Source organism: Alligator sinensis, unplaced genomic scaffold, assembly GCF_000455745.1.
Source record: "Alligator sinensis unplaced genomic scaffold, ASM45574v1 scaffold989_2, whole genome shotgun sequence".
In the NCBI taxonomy this organism is placed as follows: Eukaryota; Metazoa; Chordata; order Crocodylia; family Alligatoridae; genus Alligator; species Alligator sinensis.
Window position 1 is genome coordinate 2,109,389 of NW_005842162.1, and position 12,396 is coordinate 2,121,784.

The 12,396-nt window shown below is 46.0% G+C and overlaps 1 protein-coding gene across 3 annotated transcripts in view; it reads left to right on the forward strand.

The window, feature by feature from the left end:
• The window catches only part of ANXA3 (annexin A3), a 47,587-nt gene that overhangs the window by 10,122 nt on the left and 25,069 nt on the right, over nt 1–12,396 (forward strand). For all 3 annotated transcript variants that reach the window (XM_006025723.3, XM_025206552.1, XM_025206551.1), the window contains exons 3-5: nt 5,748–5,835; nt 7,041–7,135; nt 7,900–8,013. In XM_006025723.3, coding sequence (XP_006025785.1) covers nt 5,748–5,835; nt 7,041–7,135; nt 7,900–8,013 — 297 coding nt within the window. The remainder of the gene's footprint in view (nt 1–5,747; nt 5,836–7,040; nt 7,136–7,899; nt 8,014–12,396) is intronic.

Consider the following 12,396-nt stretch of genomic DNA (forward strand, 5'->3'; position numbering starts at 1 on the left):
CTGAAAGGCTGAGATCATAAGCTGCCTGCATTTTTTGCTCCACACCCATTAGAATATGCCTCTTTGAACAATTTAAATGGTTCAAATAATAACTGAAGAAGAGAATGAAGTATGATTGTATGTATGGATTTCCCATCTTGTTTATGCATTCTGCAATCATTGTTCAGTTCTTCCAAGAATGTTGACTAATGCTGTCTTTCAGCAATGCTTCGGTGGGAGGAATGGCAGTATCCTCTGCAGTCCTCTTTCAGCTGCAAGTCATTAGTTGATACTTTCTGGTTCTTTATTTTGTTATTTGCATTACACTGATGACTACAAATCCCTGATAAGACCAAGACCACAACATGCTAAGTACTGTACAGATGTGATAGATTTTGTGCCCTTAAAGCTTATCAGTCTAAATCAGTTGTGCTCACCCTTCTGGTCCTGCAGGCCAGATGAGAGGTGCTGGGCTGGTCTGAAGGCCAGATCAAGCCTTGGAGCCTGGCACTGCCCCCTCCCTGCCCTGCGCACCAGGATTGGTCTGGGGGAGGGGAAAAAACCACTCCCTCTTGCCCTCCACACACTGTGAATGGCTCTCGGAGGCCCAGGCTACCCTCACCCATTTCTTTGCACTGGGATTGGGTACATGATCCAGCCTGCAGGACTCCCTGTGGATCCAGAAGTTTGGCAGCAGGGGAGCAGTGGCTCAGAAACACTGAGCAAGTTCCCCCATGTTGCTAAGAAGCATTGTTGGAATAGTGCAAGCTGCTAAGAAGCATTGTTGGAATAGAACACTGCTGCCATCCCCAACACAGCTGTCCTTGTTCTGTGGTTAAATAAAGGATTTAGGTCTCCAGAACTGTCTAACACCTAAGAGTAATAAATTTCTCACTGTATATATTCAAGTGCTAAATGCATATTAAATCATCCCATTTGTCATGTTTTTCTAATTAAGAATGTGCTGTTGGTAACTAGGGTTAATGTTCAATCATGTTGATGCTATTTAGAAATTGTTCTAGGAATCTGTTATGTTTTGCATTGGAATTCAGTGTATTAACTTATTAGGTATTATAGCAAAGAACATTGTGTTCAGCTTACCTTAAAAGTGCTATTAAAAAGCAATCCTATCAGTACAGTGGTGGAGTGCATACCTCAGATTTTCAAGAATCAGAAAATGGGAACATTTATAATATTCAGAACTACAAAGTTTTTCCACTGCAGTTATTATTTCAAAGTGTATCTTTCTTGTTTATATAAAGACTTAAGCATGCAATGTTGGGGCTAAAGAAAAACTGTACACTTAGCCAGCATATGCACTTATCCAAATTTAATGTAAGCCAGGGCTGTCCAACTTGTAAGTGGCCAAATGCCCCACGTGGTGTGGGCTGTACAAGCAGGGGCTGTAAAAATTCAAGTACACGGGCCCACAGGCTGCACATACACCACTTGCTGCACTGTGTGTATGAGAAGCCATGCCCCAATACTGCTGCAACAAATGGGTGGCCCCTATCTCAACTCCTATGCTGCAATACACTGCAGGTTCCTCCAGCATTTTGGGCCACGCCTCGCTGCCCCTTGAATCTAGAAACCCTGGCTACAGCAGCAGCAAAGCAATGGGCAAGCAGCAGCCAGGTAGGAACCCAGGAGCCTCATATTAAACTCACGTGGACCACATGCAGCCCCCGGGCTGCTAGTTGGATAGCCCTGATGTAAGCAATGCTGGTTAAGTACACAACACTGTAGTATTAGCAGCCTTAAAAATGACTAGCTTACAATATTTTCAAGGCTTCTAATAGTAGATTTAGGAACTGTTATTAGAAGCCTTGAAAATGAGGGAAGATAGTGGCCATAAAATTGAACATATAGTGGCCATAAAATTGGTTCTCATTATTTTCAAGGCTTCTAGTAGCACCCCTTTGACAGCTGCTTCCTCTCCAGTTTCTTTTTCAGTTAAAGGGAATACATTTAATTGCAAAATAGACAGTGGAGCTGAAAGATGCTATGCACGTATACATTTCCCTGATATGCAGATAACTGATGTTTGTTAGAGTGTAAGCAATAGGCAACAAATTGGTGTTTTCATTGTGTTATGTGATTAAGCAAATTATAAATTTGTGCAGCATGCATAGAATTGCAACACAGTGTATTAAGATAACGGAATGGGATTGTGCCTTTTGTCAGGAGGCTATAATCCACCAGATGTAAATTAATAAGTAATGAATAACTTGCTTCTATTTGAAATCAGTTGCTATACACCAAGAAATGCTATTAACTTTTGTTTAAAACAAGGCATGGAAAGTGAGTCAATCATGAAGGCGGTACTTGTGCAAGTCTGTTACAATACAACCTAGTATTAAATTGTGCTCCAGGACATACCAAACATAGACAAGGAAGTTAATTGCTGTAGCTTTCAAACCCAAATAATTTTTTCGTTCATATTTGAATCCAGACTGATGTTAACAGTTTTTGTATTCAACTCTCTAATTATCCATAGCAACCCTTAATTATATCAGCAGTTGCTTAATTAAAGCATTCACCAAAAAGTGTTACATTTGAAAACCAAACCCTTACAAGTATTTAACTTCTAATGTGGACTGTTCCCTTCCTGCCCCACTTATTTTTGTGTGAACCTGCAACATTCCCTTCCACCCCCACTGCATTTGAATTTTATATTGAGCATGTCCCAATGCAGTGTTTCATAATACAGCTTGGATATTAATATCTGTTTATTTAATGAAGACAAAATAATAGGTCAATTTTAAATTATATCAAACACTCAAGGGACAGTGAAATTCTAATTGTTAATATAATTCAATGATGCCTGGATTGCATTATGAAATATAGGGAAAAAACAGGTCACTGTCAATTTAGGGAGGAAAAGGCTGTTAGGAAGGCAGATAATATGTCAGTGAATAACAATGTATATCCTATCTTTGCATTTTTCACATGAATGGTTTAAAGAACAATGTCATATTTGGGAGTTTGCTCATGTTTTCCTTTTTACAAAGCACTAACTCCAAGATTTTCCTAGCAGCTTGAAAATAAAATATTTATCTACTGAGTCTTGTCACCTCCAATTAGCTTGTGTTTCTAAAGGAACTTAAAATACAAAGCCTGGCATTTTTACTTTATTTCTTTGTAACTGATTGACGAGATCTCTGCAGCCTTGCAGAAACTATGGTTGTTTCTGCAAAATGAACTTTTAATATTGTGTTTGAATGGTAATGGATTGTGTGTGTGTGTGTGTGTGTGTGTGTGTGTGTGTGTGTGTGTGTGTGGTAGGGTGGTTGTTTTGGGGTTTGTGTTTTTTGTGACAAAGTGACTGATTTACCTTTAATATTAAAATAATAAAGCACTGAATGGAAGTAGCTACAGTGTGAGCACTAAGTTGTATACAGCTTTTCTATACCTTGAGTAATGACTGTTAAATGTAACAGGGTGTAGTACGTAACCAATATGTACGCATTGGCTAGGGACAGACATTCAAAAAGCCATAGCCTGAATTGATTAAAACATTGCAAGTTAGTCTAGCCTACCTAGGTTGAACTGGTTTGTAACAGTACAGACATTCTCTCTGGACTAAGAAACTGTGGGCACATGCCTGCAGTTGCTCAGGTCAAGTGCTGAAGAGTGCTAGAGTGCACCCCAGCTGCAGGGAAGCTGTGCTGGTTTGGGGGGGGGAGAGGGGAGGCGTGACCAGCCAGGGCTGAACTAGCCAGAGAGGAATTTAATTCCCCCCTCCCTGTCCCACCGACAGGGACCTGAGCCAGGTCTGCTGGGTGGTCCACCATTGCTGCTGCAGCGGTGGACCACCATGGCCCCTGAGGCAGAGTGGGCGGGGAGGGGGGTTATTCCACCCCCTCTATCCCCGGGGGACCGCAGCCAGGTCTGCCTGCCTTGACTGCTGCCGTCACTGCTCACTCCCTGCTTGGGGCAAGCGGCAGAATAATCCCCCTCCTGTCCCCTCTGCCGGACACCAAAGGGAGAGGGAATAACCTCTGTCTCTGTCCCTGCCTAAGGGGCCTGCTGGTCAGCATCTGGCTACACCCCTGCCCGGCCTCTGCAGGGACAAGGGACAGGGCCCTAAATGGGGCAGCAGCCCCTGTCACAGTGTCGGGGAGCACAAGCCCCTTCCTGATGGGGGGGCCCTTGCTGCGGGGCAGGCAGAGCTGTGGCAGACAGCATGCAGCAGCACCGGGGCTTGGAGAGGGCCAGACCTGATTTCCACCCCCACCCCACCCCCCGCCAGCTCCACTGCAGCTGCACTCTGCAGCAGCTTTCCCTGCCCCGCAGTGCAACCTGCTACCAGGAAGAGGCTTATGCCTGGGGAAACTGTGCCCTGTGCCCCCATCACAGTTGCTTCTCCCTCACTGCTCCAGCAGCCAGCCGGGGGCAGGGCCAGATGCCACCAGCAGGCCCCTTTAGGTGGGGGCAGGGAGTGGGGTTATTCACTGCTCTGCCTCCAGGACACTGCAGCGAGGTCTGTCCACCCCAGCCACTGCCACCGCCACTCGCTCTGTGCCCATGGCAAGCAACGGAGTAAGCCCCCTCCGCTGGACACTAGAGGGAGGGGGGCAGGAGGGGGCTTATTCTGCTGCTTGCCCTGGGCACAGAGCAAGTGGTGGCAGCTGGGACAGGCAGACCCCACTGTGGTGCCCCGGGGGTAGAAAGGGAAACAACCCTACTCCCTGTCCCCATCCCAAGGGGCCCTGCTGGCTGGCAGCTGGCTCTGCCCTCACCCGGTTGCTGGAGCCATGAGGCAGCAGCAGCCCCTGTCACGGTTTTCCCAAGCACGAGCCTCTTCCTGGTGAGGAAAGCTGCTGCAGGGCGAGAAAAGCTGGTGTGGACCACGGCAGTGGTGCTTGTGGGGCTCTGGCCCCCTCTGGGCCCTGGTGTAGTCTGCCGCAGCTTTGCCCGCCCCACCACAGGGACCCCCCTGCTTGCACTCCCCGACACTATGACAGGGGCTGCTTCTCCCATCAAAGGCCCTGCCTCCTCCCCACTGCAGCAGCTGGGCGGGGACGTGGCCAGACACCAACTGAAAGCAACTCAATTAATGGTTGATCGCAAGCTAATTTGCATTGATATAGTCTTTTATGGTTGCTTAAAATTTGTATTCTACTTCTGTTCAGAAGCCACATTTTAGGCTGAACAATAGGCATATAATTTCAGTTAATTGATCACATTTCCAAGCATATACAATCTTCTTTTTCTCTCAGCATGTTTTAGTACCAAACTGGAATTTTCAGTTGTGTACAAAAAGTGGTGAATGCGTTTTCCCACCTCTCATCTGGCTCAGAGGTCAGTACTTGAAAAGGCTTCTGAGCATGCAGGGGACAGATTGGCATCAACCTCTCTGGTGAATCCATTAAGACACAAGTTTGGCTATAGAAATATGTTAGGAAAAAAACAGTGTATCTTCATAGTTTAGTAACAGTGCATTGTACAGATGAAGTTCTTTACCTCTTTGAAGCGTGGCAAGAGAAGCAATTAATTGAATGTAGATATTGCTCTCCTATTGTATACCTACAGAAAGCAAAGCAGAGTAACTTATCTAAGGTTACAGAAAGAACTGGTAGCAGAACTGATTAGAATTTGGAAAATTAACACCTCAGCTCTGAGCTCAATTAAATAGTAAGAGCTAGTTTAGAACTGTAACGCTGAAAATCCGAAGCAATGGAAACAAGTTGTATAAAATTTAAGACTTTAAATAAGGTTGGGATTTTTGCTTTTACTAGGTCTCAAAATGTAGTTTTTGTCTCTAGGTTGGAAACCGAGGAACCATCCGAGATTACCCCAGCTTTAATGCATCCAGAGATGCAGAAGCAATTCGGAAAGCAATCAGAGGAATTGGTAAATACGCAGCTAAATTCCCTTCCTGTGTGGAAATTCAGGCACACTATTTTTGTCTTTGGCTTCATAGCTTTGTTTTAAAGTGCTAGAATTCACTGTCATGCTTACATGCAATTGGTAACTAGGAGGACTGGGGCATGCTCACATCATGAGAGAGAGGAATGATTACAACCACAGTCACCCCTGGTTACCAAGATAATAGATGTACCTAGGTCTTGTCTCCATGGTTTGAAACACGTGTCACCTGACGTCTCATCTGTGTCACCAAAAATGTATGGTGGCGCAAATTGTGAGCTAATAGATATTGCTACCCTTTATCACACTACATCAAAGGAAAATCAGTGGTGTGACAGAATGTAGTAACAGATTCTGCTGTTTTATGATTGATTCGGATGTCTATTAACTGTCTGGCAGGAGACTAGGGGCAGCCTGAGCTGCCTCTACTCTCCAGCCACCCCATGCAAGTGCTCTAGAGGCTAGAGGGTCCCTCAAGCCCCAGAGCACCTGCTTGCTTTTTCAGCTTACAGAGAGGCGTGCAAGGGAATCTTTGGGTACCTCTCCATAAGCAGGAAAATTGGGTTCCCTGCTTAGCCAGACCCACCACCAGGAGCAAGTCTGGCTGAACAGGGAAGGCCAGGAGATCACATCACCCCTTGTCCTGCACCATCAAGGGCAAGACAACAGGTGATGTGTGCTTTGCCCAGTGAAGCAGACCAGCATCAGCATGGCAGCACAAATGAAGCATCAGGCAATGTCTGCTTCCAGCCATAGAGACAAGACCTAAGTACATCTGTTATCCTGTACCGGGGTCACTGGGGTTGTAATCATTCCCTTTTCTCAGGATGTGAGTGTGCCCCAGTCCTCCTAGTTACCAATTGTATGTAAGCAGGACATAAACCCATCACAGCACAGCTAATTCACTTCATTCAGTGACATATACTCCTTGTCTATGTGAAAGTGACTTCTGCCATTTCAACTTCTTGTTTGCTTTCTGCAAGCGTTCATGATGGAGAGAATTTTAATAGCAACCAGAGCACATTGACAAACCGGTGACAACATTTCTCTTACTAACATGCCCCCTTACTGAAGGACAAAAAAATGAATTAATGTAATTACTTTCCCAATTCATTGTTTGAATGCATCTTTACTGCTGTGGTGGGTGTGCTGTCATGGTTTTAAACTTGAAGTAAAATGTTTTCTTTTAGGGACTGATGAGAAAACCCTGATCGACATTCTTACTGAGAGATCAAATGCTCAGCGACAGCTGATTGCTAAGGAGTACTTGGCAGCATCAGGAAAGGTATATACTTGGAGAAGCTGTGTGGCCAGTTAAAAGATAAACCTATACGATGTCCAGAAAAATGACCCTAATATACAATAACCCTAAACTAACTTTCATTATGAGACAGTATTTGAAAATGAATGAAGTAACTCCATGAGAATGTAACGGCACATAAAAACAAACACTAAGGGAAAAACCCTGACTGACAGTCTTTTAAAATGTGAATTCTTTTCCAGAGGTCATTACTGAAGGATGTGTTGAGAAGCTAGATCCAAAAATAAAATGTTGCTAGTATTTCAGTATGGATTACATCCTTTAGATAAAGCCACTTTTGCTAATTATTTTGGAGAAGGTAACAAATGTATTAGAGCGTGGGGCCAAAAGTTCCCTTTTGCGATACCTCTGATTGCAGCATTTCACTGCTCTGGTGTGTAATCCTCCGCCTTCTCTGTTTTCTCTTCAGAAGCAGTAGGTCTGCATTTCTATAGTTTTTAAAAGTCACATAGACAGTATGTGGTTATTTTGAAGGCACTTCATCTATGGCTTTAATTTTCAATATAGCTTAGTCAAAGAATAGAATTCACTTTCTAAATTAAAAAAGGAACATCAAATGCAGCACAGCTGGGGGCAAGATGCTTCCAACAGTAGAAATGATTGAAAAGAAACAGGGTAGAAATATTGGAGTAGCAACATCCAGACTCCTGTAGGTTACCATTTCTATTGGGATTATGTGATCTGTGAAAGCAATAATCATTCAGAGTCTTTTCTTTTTATTTGTTTAGGACCTGAAAGATGACTTGAAAAGCGATCTCTCAGGCAATCTGGAGCGTGTCATGGTTGCTCTTGTTACACCCCCAGCAGTATTTGATGCTAAACAACTTAAAAAATCCATGAAAGTAAGTCCAGAAGAAAAATTTTCGTTTTTTATTAGAGCTAGTAGAGAAAGAAAAGAAATAGATTACAGGCAGTCCTTGGACTTATGACACAATTGTTTCCTGAAAACCACGTTTTAAGTTGAAGCATTGTAACTCAGAACCGATTATCCCATAGGAAACAATGTTATAAATGGAGGGTTGGTTCCTGAACCAAGGCCTGATACCCTATTTTCACCAAAAGTAACCCAGAGTTGTGTACTCAGTCAATTATAGGTGAGTAATATAGCTCCATTAATATATTTATATTGTAAATAGCAATCATATTGATTTGGAAAAACTTTTTTCATAGATTTCATGGACATTAGGGGCTGGAAGGGACTCCATGAGATCATCGGGTCCAGTCCCCCCGCCATACTCTTTAAGGTGACTTTGCTGGATTTTTTTAAAAGCTCTTGTTTGGACTTTTAGAAGGGTTCTTGGCTGGAGTCTTCTCAGGAGTCTTGGCTGCAGGTTTTTCTGGAGTCTGCTTTCTTAAAGGCAGTGTCCAAGGAAGTTTGGACAGATGTTCTCCAGGGAGATGGGCGATGCAGCGAACTTGTTTGCTGGCATGGCATGGTGTTGAATCAAGCATTGTAAAGTCAAAACTGACGTCAGAAAGTTGAAACAGGGTGTCAATTTATAAAAGTTGTAAGTGCAAAATGTTGTAACTCGAGACGTTGTAAGTCAAGGACTGCCTGTATTTGAATTTCCCTTGACATTTTTAAATTTAATTTATAATCTTTTTCTTAATGAAAAATTATATTTAATGTCTGTCACATTTTACACTGGTGGGGGCATGCACAATTAACGTGAAGCAATACATTCCAGAGATTGCTCCTGGGTACACTGTTTGCATGTGTTTGCAGGACTGCATCATGTTGAGCCAGGGGGTCAGCCTGCTAGGCCAGGGCTGCTCCTTCCTGCATAGCATGCTGCAGAGGGGCTGGTTGGGGGATGAGGATGCTTAATTGCCGGGCTAGCTGGCAGGCACCCCCCACACTAAAGCACCCCTGTACCCCAGCCAGCCAGGGCAGTGTTTGTACATGCATTGCTGCAGGTTTTTACTGTGCCCCCTGTTCATTCCCCTGCTCCCCACTCATTCCCCCTGCCCCCAGTTCGTTTCCCCAATCTCCTCTTCATTCCCCCAGCTCCCCGCTTGCTGTCCCAGGCCCTCCACACTCATCGGCAGTAGCAGAGAATGAGCAGGAAGCTGGAGAAAGCAGGGAAAGTCTCCAGCTTGTCTCTAGGGGCTTGTCTCCAGCTTCCTGCTGGTCTCCCGCTTCCCGCTCCTTCCCCTGCTCCTCTCCAGCCTCGGGAGGCTAAAGACAGCAGAGGAATGAGCAGGAGGCTGGAGACAGCCCTGAAGACATTCCCCTGCTGTCTGCAGCCCCCCTGCTCCTTCCCCTGCTTGTCTCCAGCCTCTGGAGGGAGCAGGAGGCTGGAGACAGCCCCGGTGACATTCCCCTGCTGTCCCCTGCTCTCCTGAGGCTGGAGACAAGCAGGGAAAGGAGCAAGGGACTGGAGACAGCCCTGGAGACATTCCTCTGCTGTCTCCTGCTCTCCTGAGTTCGGAGACAGCAGGGGAATGTCTCTGGGGCTGTCTCCAGCCTCCTGCTCATTCTCTGGTACTGCCGGTGTGTGTGTGGGGGCTGGGAGAACCAGCAAGGAGCTTGGGGAACAAATGGGTAGGGGGAACTAACGGGGAGTGGGGGGAACGAATGGCTAGCCCCTCAACCCACTCCTTACCTGGCAAAAGATGTGTCCAGGTCCCTGGAGGTTGCAGTGCTGCCTGCCCAGCACAGGCAGGCAGTGTGCTTAAGGACCAGGGAAAAGGCCAATCACAGAGATGCTCTGCCAGAGCGTCTCTGGAGGACTGAGCCTCCAGTTGCCCCTGGGTTTTTGTTTGACCCCTGGATATCCAGGGGTCTAATTTTCTCCCTGTACTGAAAGGTTGCAGCACAGGGAACATTTTTTTTATTCCTTCATGTGCCTCTTGCCCTGCCTCACAGGGGTTTGAGACGGGGCAAGAGGCATCCTCATCTGGACACACCCATAAAGGCACATGTGAAGATGCCAAACACCTCACGTAGACACAACTAGGGAAGCTGAGTTGGGGGAGAGTAAAAAAGAAAAAATGAAAAGAGGCTCCCCTTACTGAAATTAAATGCTTCACAACACTTTGACATTTTTCCTTTCATTGCTTTCCAAAAAGAAACAAAAAATTATGACCAAAGGGAAAAAAAATCATTTGTTTGTCACATAAGCGTCTTGTTTAAAGAAATAATTGAAAGTCTTTCAGTTTTATTTACCCCATATTGTATAACATATCATATAGGTATGATCAAAAAGTCTGTTATTAAAATATCAAATACATGGCTTCTGGCATTTTTGTAGTGCCTCTGTTATAAGAAGATGAGGAAACAGTGGTACAGTACATTCCAGTAGTAGAGAACTTGATGTTCGCCAAAGGCATTCAGGAACGTCTGAAAGCTAAAAAGGAGGCATATACTCAGTGGAATAGAGGGGCTATCACCAAGGAGGATTATACCTCTGTTGCTCAAGACTGTAGGGGGGCTGTTAGGAAGGCTAAGGCGGAGACAAAGCTAGGACTAGCGACCAGGATCAAAGATAACAAGAAGTTCTTTTTTAAATATATAGGGAGTAAAAAGAAGGCACCAGGTACTGTGGGGCCCCTGCAGGACACACTTGGCAATCTGGTAGTTGCACCAGACAAAAAAGCTGACCTCTTTAACAAATTCTTTGCCTCCATTTTTCTGAGCAGGGACCAGGACATCTCCCCCACTGGAATTCTGGACAGACTCGGGAGAGGCACCGCCAGGCCTAGGTTCAGAGAGGACCTAGTTAGAGAGCTTCTGGTTGGGCTGGACGTGTTTAAATCAGCAGGTCCAGATCCTCTCCACTCCAGGATGCTGAGGGAATTAGCAGAGGTCATTGTGGGGCCCCTGGCACAGCTTTATGAGCACTCGTGGTGCTCTGGCATGGTGCCAGAGGACTGGAAAAGGGCCAATGTGGTCCCCATTTTCAAAAAAGGGAGGAAGGAGGACCTAGGGAACTATAGGCCCGTTAGTCTTACCTCGGTCCTGGGGAAGCTCTTTGAGAAAATTATCCAGGAGTACATTGTTGAGGGACCGGCAGGGGAGATTATGCTCAGGGGCAACCAACATGGGTTCATTAGGGGCAGGTCCTGTCAGACCAACCTGGTTGCCTTTTACAATCAGGTCACACAATTCTTGGACGCAGGTGTCATGGTAAGCGTAGTCTGTCTAGATTTTAGGAAGGCCTTTGACACTGTCTCTCACCCCCTTCTCATTAAAAAACTAGGTGACTGTGGCATTGATGCATACACAGTCAGATGGGTCGCAAATTGGCTAGAGGGCTGCACCCAGAGAGTGGTGGTGGACAGGTCACTTTCGACCTGGAGGGATGTGGGCAGTGGGGTCCCCCAGGTCTCAGTCCTTGGGCCCATACTGTTCAACATCTTTATCAGCGACATGGACAAGGGGGTGAAAAGCACCTTGTTCAGATTCGCGGACGACACTAACATGTAGGGACAGATGGGCACGCTAGAAGGGAGGGACAGGATACAACTGGACCTGGACAGGTTACAGGGGTGGGCGGATGAGAACAGGATGGTTTTCAGTACTGACAAGTGCAAGGTACTGCACCTGGGGAGGAAGAACCAGCAGCATACCTACAGGCTGGGGAACTCCCTTCTCATCAGTGCAGAGGCAGAAAAGGATCTTGGACTCTTTATTGATTCCAAGATGAACATGGGTTGCCAAAGTAAGGAAGTGGTCGGTAAGGCTAGCTCCACCTTGTCGTGCATCCACAGATGCATCACGAGCAGGACCAAGGAGGTGATCCTCCCCCTCTATGTGGCACTGGTCAGGCCGCAGTTGGAGTACTGCGTCCAGTTCTGGGTGCTGCACTTCAGGAGGAATGTGGCCAGCATCGCAAGGGTTCAAAGGAGGGCCACTCGTATGATCAGGGGGCAGCAGGGCAGGCCCTACGAGGAGAGGCTACGGGACCTGAACTTGTTCAGCCTCCACAAGAGAAGTCTGAGAGGGGATCTGGTGGCTGTCTATAAACTTACCAGGGGGGACTAGCGGGGAACAGGAGAGTCCCTGTTCCCCTGAGCACCTCCTGGAGTAACAAGCAATAATGGCCATAAGTTGTTTGAGAGTAGGTTCAGGCTAGACATCAGGAAGCACTACTTCACAGTCAGGGCTGCTAGGATCTGGAACCAACTTCCAAGGGAAGTGGTGCTCAGTCCTACCTTGGGGGTCTTCAAAAGGAGGCTAAATAATCACCTAGCTGGGGTCATATAATCCCAGCATTCATTCC